The sequence below is a fragment of the Eublepharis macularius genome, chromosome 4 (genome assembly GCF_028583425.1).
Source record: "Eublepharis macularius isolate TG4126 chromosome 4, MPM_Emac_v1.0, whole genome shotgun sequence".
NCBI lineage: Eukaryota > Metazoa > Chordata > Lepidosauria > Squamata > Eublepharidae > Eublepharis > Eublepharis macularius.
In genome coordinates this window covers 128,414,533-128,427,151 of record NC_072793.1, presented here as the reverse complement: position 1 = coordinate 128,427,151, position 12,619 = coordinate 128,414,533, and the positions used below count along the sequence as shown (strand labels likewise).

Genomic DNA, 12,619 nt, shown 5'->3' with positions numbered 1-12,619 from the left:
AGAAACTAAGCAGGGTTGGAGTTGGTTAGTAATTGTATGGGACCTCCAAAGAAGAGCAGGGTTGCGGAGGCAGGCAATGGCAAGCCACCTCTGTTAGTTGCTTGCCTTGAAAACTATAGCAGGGGTTGTCATATGCCAATTAGAACTTGATGGCACTTTCCACCACACTGTCTTTCCCTACCTGGTGGAGAGAGAGAAGATCCATGTATTGGTGACTCCATGCAGGAAGCTATAGAATTTCAAACCTGATTACCAATCACTGAGGTAGTGCAATCACTGAGGAGACATTCTCTAAGTTTTACAAGTACCCATTTAGGCCAAGGCAAAAAAGTATACTTCAAGTGACAAGGAATTTTTTTCCTGTAAATGTTTCTGAGTTATCACAAATATTAGAGCTGTAGAACATTCAGAAATCGTAACATGTATGGTGAATGGGTTCTGTTATTGGTGATAGATTCATAAAAACAAAATTTAAAAAGACAGAATACATGGATGAACGGCTCAAAGGTTTCCTATTTGGTGTGTTTTGCAACCTTGCATTTCTGGAGATTCCCTCTCTCTCCAATCCAATATTAGTAATTTGTCTCTTTACTCTAGTTTGTTCTGACCCAAGATCCTGGTTTCCTCTTTTACCACAAACTATGATCTTGGATCTACTTTAGACTGCATTTTCGAAATATCTTTGATCTGACTTGGGCACTTCTAAGTGATGAATCCTACAGCCACTCAGTGTCCAACATGGCCATTTGCTTGGGGTAAGCATGAGGTTCTATACATTGCTAGCTATGAAATCATGACTGGAATAAATATTTGAGAAAAGGTAAACTGTTTATTCAACAAGGATGAGTCCACATCCAACCAGTAGCTTGATCTACATGGCATCATCAGCATACATAACATGAGTTCCAATCAGACACTCTAACTGAATGGCATTTTTTATCATACGTTACAGAGACAATATTCATAAGTGGGACAACAATAATTATACAGGGCAGCCAACCAGCAGTTTCCTAAAGTTTTCTGGCAAGAACAAAAAGCAGCCACCGAGAAGCAAAAATTGGATTCAGGAGGCCTATTGCCAGACTCTGAAAACTGCGGCCTTGCTAGGAAATGATATAGTCCAGGCTTTACAAAAAGAAAAAAAAATCCTATTCAGTATTGTTTAGTCTAAGAGAGGAAAAGTGCATGGTCATATTATTAAAGGGACTTAAACATTTACATTGTTTTCTTAATGACAGTTTCTGTACAGCAATAATTATAAGGGTGGGAGCAATTGCTTTTAAGTTAGCACCATCACACGCATCACTTGGCTGAACAAAAAAATAAAAAAACACTTCCACCAAGTTACAGGGAAAGAGAAGAGGTTACATTTACCGTCAGCAATTTCTGGATGTTAGCCAAAGGAACTTTGGTCAAAAAAGGATATTCTAATTTTGCAGGGGAAAGTCAAAGGTCTGAGAATCAGAAGTCAGTCAAGGAGATCTCATACCTTGTGCTGCACTGCAGAAAATGCATTTTTCTTCCTTTTTGTGCCTACCAGTACTTTGGCACTAAGATGTAGGTACCCATGGTTTCCCTGTAGGCCAGTAAACAAAAGGAACATTTTTCATTGCCAATGTTACATATTAATGTTTTTATTTGTTAATAAGAAGGTGATGCCTAGCATTTTCTTCAACCAAACTGAATGTGACAAATGATACACTAACCCCCTTTTAACGTCGAAATCACATTAGGGAATTATATATGCCCTAAAATTATTCTCAGATTAATCCAACATGGGTGTTCCTGTGATTGATTTTGTCATCAATGATCATCATGGACAGCATGAATTTGGCATGATGAGTGAGACACAAGGGAATTAACACATTCATCTATAACTTTCTCCTTTGTGCATTTTTAATTATCCCTTGAAAGTTTTGAGCTAGGCCAATCCAGCAGTGACAATTCAGATACAAACCTCCCCAGCACTTTTCTTGCAAAAGCCACCATGACACTGTGCTTTTATAAGAAAAAAGCTGCTCGTAGATTGGGCCCGGAGTCTACAGAACTGAAGTCTACAGGGATGTACAAAATTCTCTAGGTAATGTTTTGATGTTTCTATAATGTGCATTGCATGCTTTCCCATTCTGTGCTACAAACAAATAAGGGAGAAGAGTTCCTGCAATACTTAGAAAGCCCGTCACTCAACAAGTTTGCTTCGAAGGGGTTAAATTTAAATACATTTCTTGTTCATGTAACAAAGGGAGGCAAGGACATTTTTTAAAGCAATACACTCACAAGCATAACATGAACTGTATAGAGGTTTCTTGATGCGTACAGCTCTCAAGCATGTTTAATCCAACCATTTGTTCTGGTGCTCAAAAGGCACTTAAACATTAAAAAGATAGTACTAATAACAGATCAAAAAACAAAACAAAAATAATTTAATAGAAAAGGCATTGGAATTGTAACCTATCCTTAAGAACAAAAATAAATCCTCAAATTAAGTCATCCTAGGTTTGCTCTCAAATAATTTTCAAAGACATTTAAAAAGCACTTCCAAAGCAACTGTTTTCTGTAAAATAAGCAGTGGGGAAATTACTGGCAATGAAGATACAACAGTTTGACAAATGGCTTTCTTTTTACCCTCCACACCCCTAAAACCACATTTGGAGGTTCATTACAACAACAAACTGAATGTCAGCTTTCATAATGACTCCCCAAGGTGACTCTAAAGTTAGGAAAGGCATGAGAAGTAGTGGGATAGCAGGGCAAGGGAAGATTAAAAGCATTTTGTGAATGAAAAAAAAATCCACTATTAATTAATTGTGGCAATTACAAATGCCTATAACATTAGTGGACATACAGGTAAACACCATTTCCCCTTGCAATAAGCATATTTTAGGAAGAATAATAGAATATCTAACATACAATATTATCCCTTCTCGCTGTAGATGGGAAGGTCAGGATTTGGACGGGGCAGGGAGAGGTTCATTTGTTCTTTCTTGTTATATTGAGCAAGCTACTAAGTGCAAACATTTGATGAGTGTTGTTGGATCTCAACTAAAATTTAGTCTTTAAAAAAATTACATTTTAGCAGTTACTTTCCAGCATTTAAGCATGTACAGCAATATATAAACAGGCTAGAACAGGCAAGGGCCATTAAGAGAAGAGGGCACGTGGAATGAAACATGCTTGCATACTAGATATAGAAAAGGAGAATGCAATGATTGTGCATTTTAATTTTATCATGAAAAATCTTATATTCAACCACCATATGGCTGGTATGATCTGTGCACACAGATGAGGGTTTTGTATTTTTTAAAATAAAGTATAATAATGGTAGTATTTCTGTTTCATGGCAGGGTATAAGTTAGGCAACAAAAAACAAACGTCAAGGTTTCATACATCATGAAGTATTGAAAGAAAACAAATTTCATTAAAATTAACCTCACTAAGGAAGAAAAAAGTGGCTGGCTTTTTAAAAAAATGATGGTCACTGCAAAATAATGCCAGGAAGTACCAAGAGGAAAAAGAAATGCCCTAGTTATTTAAGTGTCCATTTTGAAAGAGATGTTTCAAAATTTTACGTTAAAACTATGCAGTGGTATTTAAAGTAATAACACTAGACCAGTCAAAGGGCAGATGTTCCAAAAACCTGTCCACAAAGGACAAAAATAAAAATAGCAGCAAGAAGAGTCTTGAATTCTGTGAATGGAAAAAAGTTCTGGCTATCATGCAACTCCCCTAGCTTTCTCTGCATATTTTAATTATTAAATGCTTAGGGAGGGGGAAAAGGACATTCATTTTTCATAAACCCAAATTCTTGTATATTGTTACATAATACAGTACAGAAAGTGCAAATTGTTACCCTATCAGATCCATTATGTGTCTGACATGGTCAAATATGGCTCATGCTATTCATGCAAGGGGCACAGTCTGAATCAAGACTCTCGTGTACTGCTGCGTAATGCGAAAGGGAATGCAATTTTACCAAAGCTTCCTTGCCTGTTTTAATCCAGTTCTCCCACCCCCAAAGGAATCATTAGCAAAAAAGGGAGGGAATAAAATATTTCAAACACTATATAAGTTAGCCTATTTATTTATTGTTATCAACCACAGGTTACTTCAGAGTCCTCTTCTGTTTTGAAATCTTCAAGACAGTTGGAGTTTTGAGTTTCTTTTGTACACACTTAATTAACACTGTACTACAACATGAAGTACATACAGAAAATCTGAGGTTTCCTCTTCCCTGAAAGGGAAGATGTACTACTTTTCATTTCTGTGTGTCCACAGGCGCTATAATTCTTCCAACCAGGAAATGACAACAAGTTTCCAGGTTTCAATGAAGCAGTCTTAAGAGATGAATTTGAAGATAAAAATCCATCCATCTACCAGGACAGACTTGATCATCAGATGCACATTAGCATTTGCAGGGCAGCAGTTGAGCCAAACCCTTGTATTATCTCTTGTTAGTGATTCTAAAGCCGAACTAGTATGAAATATATAATAATTCCAGGACTGACCAATCTTCTATTGCTTAATGCACAGTTGCTGTATAACCCACACACGCACACACACACACAACAACTTTCTCTAACAGAAGTCTAAGGACGAGTTTCTGAGGTAAATCTACTAAAATGTTACTGGGCTATGTACAGTTCCATATATACTTCTACACAGACTTGTTATGTTTCCAGTAGTAATACATAAAATGGCCATCTTATTTGGCTGTACAGCTTTCCAGCAAACTTGATGAATGTGTAACTATTACAATATCTTTTGCCTCAGTGACAGTTCCCAGTGCCATTCTTTCCACAAAGGGAGTTTCTTTTCCTTTTTCTTTAATGACATCATGTGTACAGTCTTGGCTCCCAACCCCAAAAATGAAAGCCAGGACGGTCAGCCATTTTCCTAGCCAAGTTTCCCTTGGGATGGTGTTAGCTACATTGTGCCAGATTTATCTGAGGAGCTGTTAGGGAAGATCTTCTCTGTGGGTGTCACTGCAGGACTACCCATTCCTGAGCTGCTACTGCTACTTGATCGATGTTGAACAACAGGCCTGATGGGTCTCATGGGTGGTGGTCTAAGCTGAGCTCCTGCAAGTCGGGCAGAGAGGGCAGGCTTAAAAGTAGTCATCATTTCAGTGGTAGAGCTGCTGCTACGCCTCATGGCAGCATCTGGATCCCTGATCATGATGGTATGAAGGGGACTGGCAGGTTCAGAGTTGACAGAACCAATCTGTGGGTTCTTCATCGGTTCAAGAGTGTCCAGGACAACATCAGGGGCTTGCTTCACAGTATTTTGCCTTTCAAGCTCACGCAGCTCATTCAGCGCTGTACTCATAGTCTTCTCAATGTCCTGTAAACACAACACACACAAAGAGAAAGGAAATAATTATCCTCATATTGCAGATAAGCTGCACCTATTCCTCAGCACTATTTCCTTGACCCCCTGCAGAAACAGGGTTAGAGCCAAAGAACCAGGAGTGTAACAAAAGATAGTTGTGTTACTAAGAAGAGGATTAAGATCAAGGATGAATTATGTCACGAGTCTTTCGAGTGCAGATCCATTATGTAGGGAAAAGAAAACATAAGAATGATTCTCAGGAAGGGAGAAGTGGGACAAGGTTCCAAACCTGCTCCATCCCTATAGAACCCACCCACAGGCGCTGGCTGAGTGGGAGCGTGGGGCCGCCTGAGAAGCTGTGAGCAGAGGAGTCAAAATCTGTGAGCAATTGCTCAGTTGCTCACGTTAGCAGGAACACTGCCGGTCAAGGATGCCTATTATGCAGATAATGTAGTAATAATAAATATCAATCTCTAGATGCAGTATGTTATGGAAAATACAGAAATTTGGGTGCCAATCAATGCAGTATGTTATGGAACGTAAAACATTTGGACGCCTTTCAGGATATAAGACTGATAAGAAGAAAATGAAAATATTAAAATTTTTAACACAGCAAGAAAAAGAAGTTAAGAAAATTACAGGATGTACAGTAACTTCAAACCCAATAAAATGTTGAATAAATTTGACTGGCCAAAATGACACACTATTTAGAGACAATTATTATATAACTTGGACAATAATACAAGAGGATCTACAGAGGTGGACAAAGTTGAAAATTTCATGGTTGGACAGAACTGTGGTAATAAAGATGAATGTATTACCAAAACTGAACTATTTATTCCAGATGTTACCAATTTATATACCAGAAAAAAACTTTTGAATGAATGGCAAAGACAAATAAATACATTTATTTGGAACACCAAAATAACAAGAATAAAGTTTAAAGTGGTGGTAGAGACTGCCCTCAAGTCATAGCTGACTTATGGCGACCCCTGGTGGGGTTATCATGGCAAGAGACTAATACAGGTAGTTTGCCATTGCCTGCCTCTGCAACCCTGGTCTTTGCTGGAAATCTCCCATCCAATTACTAACAAAAGCCGATCTGGCTTAGCTTCTGAGATTAGGCTTGCCTGGATCATTCTAGTCAAGGTAAGGTTTAAAGCACTACAAGATAAGCAGTACCAAATATTAAAATATATTATCAAGCAGCCTGATTCATTTGGATTGCAGACTTGACTACAAGTGCCAAACCAATGGACAATCAAACTGGAAGGGGCAGATTTGGAAGAAGGAATACATTATTATTTATCGACTAAAACAAAAACATCAAAATTAACTCCATTAAAAAACAAATAACATGCAATCAGAGAAAGATTATTTAAAATCTGGGAAAAATGTCAAAGAAGAATTACCCTTTCAATATCTTCATTAATGTCCCCATTAGGGGCACATTATGATAAAAATGTAAAAAAAAGTAACTAACGACTCAATAACTTATGGACAAATGATTAATTCACAAGGAAGAATAAAAACTTGGCAAAACCTAAAAGGTGAAGGTAAAAATATACAGTGGCTATTATATTCACAACTGTCTTCACGGCTAAAAAACGAAATAAAAGCAACAAGTGGAATGATCAGGGATCTAACAGAATTTGAAAATTTGATCACACAGCACAAAGAACATCTGTTGGGAAGAATTTATAAGATATTATTGCAATTTAATACAAAAGAAGTAAAACCATATATGATTAAGTGGATGCAGAAGTTTTGGGGAAAAACTACTATGCAACAGTGGGAACTTTATGGACAAAAAACATTAAATTTACAAAGAATCAAATTTTTTAGTTTCTTTTTTCTTGTTTTTAGCCGTATATTTTTTTCTTTTGTTTATATATATATATTTAGTAATTTGCAATATATGCTTTTTGTTATATTTTATATCATTTAATAATAAAAATTATTCTGCAAGTTTAAAAAGACAGTTACATTGTTCTAGTATTACCGAGAGGCTCTGTGCACTGCTAAAATAGGCAGCTCTAAACCAGTTCTCAGGCAGTTACAAAAGGCAATCTTTGGATTTCACTTGAAACCCAAAGTTTCACTTTTCACGTGCAACACTCTAGCACAATAATTTTGTCATATAATTAATGTTAGACCAAAATATGTTTACAAAATATTATCTCATTGGACAATCATTCACCAGCAGTGATGCTGATAACATGTCAATCTGTCTGTAAATAAGCAGATGGCAATATATACATTTACATCATGATAAAGTTCACTTTTACTATTTTTACACTTATATTTTATTTACACAACTAAATACCAAATTAGATCTATTTAGCAATTCTTCCCACTTGCAGTAGTTACTGTTTAAGAAAATAAAATGCTTGTTATTAAAATTAACATTATAAATAAAATATAAACATTAATATTACAGGTATTTTGTCCTTTCCCCTAAACCCCTGGCATTGAGGACTGTATGCAGCACTCAACAAGTAAACAATTTCTGCTGCACTCAGTGGAAAGCAAACCTAAATGACAGATCTTGGCACAAAACTTGACTAAACTCTGGAAGGTTACATTTGACAGCAGTGTATGAGTAATGGACTTGGCCTGCTTGAGCAGATCAAATTGACCCATGTACTTTATTAAAAAAAACCCAAAATCACTGGTGATTTTTGGATTGTACGTACAATCAAAAAAATTGTACAGAGGACTAGTCATTACTGATAGCAAAACTTTAATCAATGGCAATGAACAGCGCCACTTTATGGAGAAAAGACAAAATGAAATTTTAAAATATTGGGATAGGCTACTTGACAAGAGTGCAAGTTTCCCTTCAAGTTCTTCCTGTTATTACAGTTCTTAACCCTCGTTTTGTTCGTCTGAACACAATTCCAAAAATTGGCATCCTCTCAATTAATCTTCGAAGATACCTTTAGTATTGTTCAGAAGTATAAAGCTCACTCATACTTCTAACAGCCACTCTACAAAAAGAAACTACTGTGTCTGAAGTATTTTTAATTAGGAAGGGAACAAAAGTGGTTGATGGTTGTTGTGGATTTTCCGGGCTGTATAGCCGTGGTCTTGGCATTGTAGTTCCTGACGTTTCGCCAGCAGCTGTGGCTGGCATCTTCAGAGGTGTAGCACCAAAAGACAGAGATCTCTCAGTGTCACAGTGTGGAGAAGATGTAGGTCATTTGTATCTACTCAGGAACTGATTTTGTTGATGAAATGTGCTGAATCTTTGATGTAAGACGTGGTTTTTCCGATGTGATCCTGTAGAAGCATTCCATTAGCATTCCACACCCTGGGAAATTCCTACAGGATGACTCAGCCCAAACCCACTTTCCTGATGTAGATATAAATTACCTGCCAACATCTTCTCCACACTGTGACACTGAGAGATCTCTGTCTTTTGGTGCTACACCTCTGAAGATGCCAGCCACAGCTGCTAGCAAAACGTCAGGAACTACAATGCCAAGACCATGGCTATACAGCCCAGAAAATCCAAAACAACCATCGTTCTCCGGCCGTGAAAGCCTTCGACAATAAAAGTGGTTGAGTCTGAATTTCAGCATAGCATTCTTGGCTGTTTTCAAGCAATTACTTTTTCAGGCGCCCTCAACTAAGCAATCAGTTATTGCTGTTTTTTAAAAAATATTCTTGGACAATATGAAAAGTGTTCTGATTTTATGTAGAGAAGCTTGACATCTGTTCTTATTTCATTAGCCTCTCGTTCTTACTCCATTCCATTCACTCCCTTTTCTCTTTTCCCCCACCACCTTCTTAACATCTTGGCTGCCTGAAAAATGATCTCTTTTGAAAGGTAGTTTCATAATGGAATTTGATGACCTTGGAGGCCTCTCCCTCCATATCTTTTTATGACAAAGGTAATAGGCTGCACTATCTATTAAGGTGGTTATCCATCAACCTGCTAACAGATGGCTTGCCAAACTTCTTTTGAATTTCCTTCTCTGCTGGCTTCTGTGCCTACATTAGAAGTAATAGCCTACACAAACAATGACTAATTTCCGGTGATAGCAATGTATAGAGCATCAGACAAAGCAATCCCACTGCTATGCAAAGAAGTAATGATATTTTATTTGGGTTATTGCTGTGCAAATGAAACACTAAGCAAAAAAACCCCCAGAAAAGCCATTTCAATCAAAACAAGTTCCCATGCCCCTTAAGGAAGGACATGAAGGATGGACCTAATTCTTTAAGGTTACTATGGTGAAAGTATCACAGTAACAACATGCAACAGAGTAACAAAATAATCAATCAGCCCACACAGAAAAGGTTGAAGGGCATGAAAAACTAATGTGTTTGTCTGAAAATAAACAGCACCACCAAACTTTTAGCAGCTTATGCAGCTAAAAAGTTAGGGAAAACTGTTCCCCCATTCAGTTCCCCCCACATGCACTGGGCAGGGGGTTGGACTAGATCAGCGATGGCGAACCTATGGCACATGTACCACAGCTGGCACGCAGAGCCCTCTCTGTGGGCACGCAAGCCAAGTCGCTGATCGCTAGGTTCAGGGCTCATTTGGAGGGGGGACGTTCCAGTAGCTCCGAGCAGAGATCACATGGGTTTTGGCCCTGCCCACGTGACTCCTTTTCCTCAAGGCTGCCTCTCAGCTGCCCGTCTCTTTAGCAGCAGGAAGTGGAGGCAGCAGCCGGGCTGCTGGGGCTGGCTTTCTAAAGAAGAGTAAGCTGCTTGGATTTAACTTGCTTTACTTTCAGTTGTGGCTAGTGAGTGAGTGAGTGAGAGAGAGAGGGAGAGAGAGAGAGTGCGTGCAAGCAGGGATGCTGGTCTAAAGAAGGGCAAACTGCTTTGATTTAACTTGCTTTACTTTCAGTCGTGGCTCTTGAGTGAGTGTGAGAGAGAGAGAGTGCTTGCAAGCAGGGCTGCTGGTCTAAAGAAGAGCAAACTGCTTTGATTTAACTTGCTTTACTTTCAGTCGTGGCTCTTGAGCGAGCGAGAGAGCGAGCGAGAGAGAGAGAGAGCTTGCAAGTAGGGCTGCTGGTCTAAAGAAGGGCAAACTGCTTTGATTTAACTTGCTTTACTTTCATTCGTGGCTCCTGAGTGTGTGTGTGTGTGTGTGTGTGTGTGTGTGTGAGAGAGAGAGAGAGAGAGAGAGAGAGAGAGAGAGAGAGAATGTTAATTAGTTGGGACAACTGTATGAGTTGTTTTTTCTTAACTAAAACCTCAGTATTCAGGTTTAATTGCAGCGCTGGCACTTTGGGCACTTGGGCTCAAAAAGGTTCGCCATCACAGGTCTAGATGGTCTGTATAGCCCCTTCCAACTCTATGATTCTATGATTCAGTCTCTAATGGTACACAACAGACACCGTTGAAGCTTCACACCTCAATGAGGAGTGTGCTGTTAGGATCCAGAATTTGGGGGGGGGGGGAGAGCAAATTTTTGCCAATTCAGTAAAATTGATCAATTTTCTGGATCAAACCAGACAATACCAAATCAGTTTTGATATTCCAAACTCAAGACACAAAATTAATTCAGGTAAGTGAGGTCTGGTTGTTCCTTTGCTGCTTCCCTTCAAAGAAACAGCAGTTCTTGCCTTTTTTACAGGGGGGGCATTTTTCAACCAAACCTCACCACATTTTCTGTCCTCTAAAAATCCCACAGGTTTCAAGAAGACTATACTCTGGGGAACCAATTTTACGGGCCCCCAAAGAAGGTGCCCCTGCCTCTCCTTTTGTTCCTATTATGGGGGGAAAGTTAAAGCTGATTCCTGCTGCAGAAACATACTGGGGAAAGGCTGTTATGGCCAAGACACACTCCCAAATGCAGCCTAAGTTCATCCCAAAGAAAGCCAAACAGAACCAAACTCAAGCACAGGAATGGAATCTCCCCAGAATCAAAGTGAAATGGGACCAATATCACACAAGAGAAGCATGTCCATTCCAATCAAACCAAACTGAAGAGAGGGACACTGTTGCAATTTAGCCCAACAGAAGCAAAGTGAAGGAAGGGAATGCCTTGTATTTGTGGCTGGGCACTACCTGGTTTTGTTCTGTGGTTTCCCCCACTGGCTGAACTCAGTGCCTTTAGACAGTCAGGAATTGGTTCCTGCAAATTTGGTGAAGTTTGCTTGAAATATGCCCTCCCCAGCCCTCCAGATACCCCTTGGAATGATTTCCCCATATGGAATAATGGCCGAATTAAACAAGATTTCTCTAATATAGCCAAACTGAACTAAATAATTGATTCAGTATCTGGAATCTGCTGGGACCTCCGAATTTGGATTTCCCAAATTCTAAGGGGGTGCATACCCCTAATCTCAACCACTTTGCACCTTGTTCATTTATATTATTGTTTGTTAATTGCCTTCTTGCACAGGAGAGAGAATTCCTATTGAAATGAATAATTACATATAGTAAGACACTCAGATGAACTGTAAGTCACAAAAATTATTGTGTGTTCTGTATCACAGTTCAGAAATTCCCCCGTTAAATCCACATACATGTTTGCAGATGGAGGAAGCACTCAAACATACATGCATATCTAAATGTGATCTGTGAAGCAGTGACAGATGGTTCTCATCTCATATATGGACATAAGTACAATATTCAGAATTCACTGAAATCAAATATGGGGACCTCGACAGCCAAGTTTCTAATGCATCGTATCACCCATAACAGTCTTCTCAAGATACCTGAAAGAAATCATAATAAAGCAGTTGTCTTGTGCTTTTCAGTCTTTCGAATTAATTCACTCAGAACAGCTTAACTATAAGGTATGAGCTACACAACCATTTTGCAGGCCTGAATCAAACTCAGCATCATTTAATTTTATTAGAAATCTCTGCCACTAGTCTTCATAGTTCAAAGTGATTGTTAGGATCTCTGATACTTGAATGAGGAATCTTGTAGGCTGAGAACAGGAGAAGAACTAGATTTTTAAGCAAATACATTTTCTCCAAGCAGGTTTATGAGGCTGGTAGTGGGGGTGGGGGGGAGTGGGGGTTGGGGAGAGGCATTTGCTGTAAACATAAGCAGAAGGAATATTAAGCACTCATCTCCTACTACATTTGTTTTTTGAGGGAAACAAAGAATTGGAATCGTTATATTCCCCTTGTAACATGTAGTAATAGCCTTTTCTTAGCAAGCCACTTAAAATTATGGAGACCAGGCCTCAGAGTCTTTTTCAGGCACAGAATGGAATAGGAGGCTGCAACATTGCCCCTGAAGCCTTCTTAATTGGACAGCCGTATATAAGAATGAGGAACTTGGTCTGCTCCCCTTGCCTGGTCAACAGGCAGTA

General features: G+C 38.8%; 1 protein-coding gene across 2 annotated transcripts in view; it reads right to left on the bottom strand.

The window, feature by feature from the left end:
* Positions 1 to 818: 818 nt before the first annotated feature.
* Positions 819 to 12,619, bottom strand: part of SRGAP3 (SLIT-ROBO Rho GTPase activating protein 3) — a 268,972-nt gene continuing 257,171 nt past the window's right edge. For both annotated transcript variants that reach the window (XM_054976158.1, XM_054976157.1), the window contains exon 22: positions 819 to 5,340. In XM_054976158.1, the coding sequence (XP_054832133.1) occupies positions 4,924 to 5,340 (417 nt within the window). In that variant the 3' untranslated portion in view covers positions 819 to 4,923. The remainder of the gene's footprint in view (positions 5,341 to 12,619) is intronic.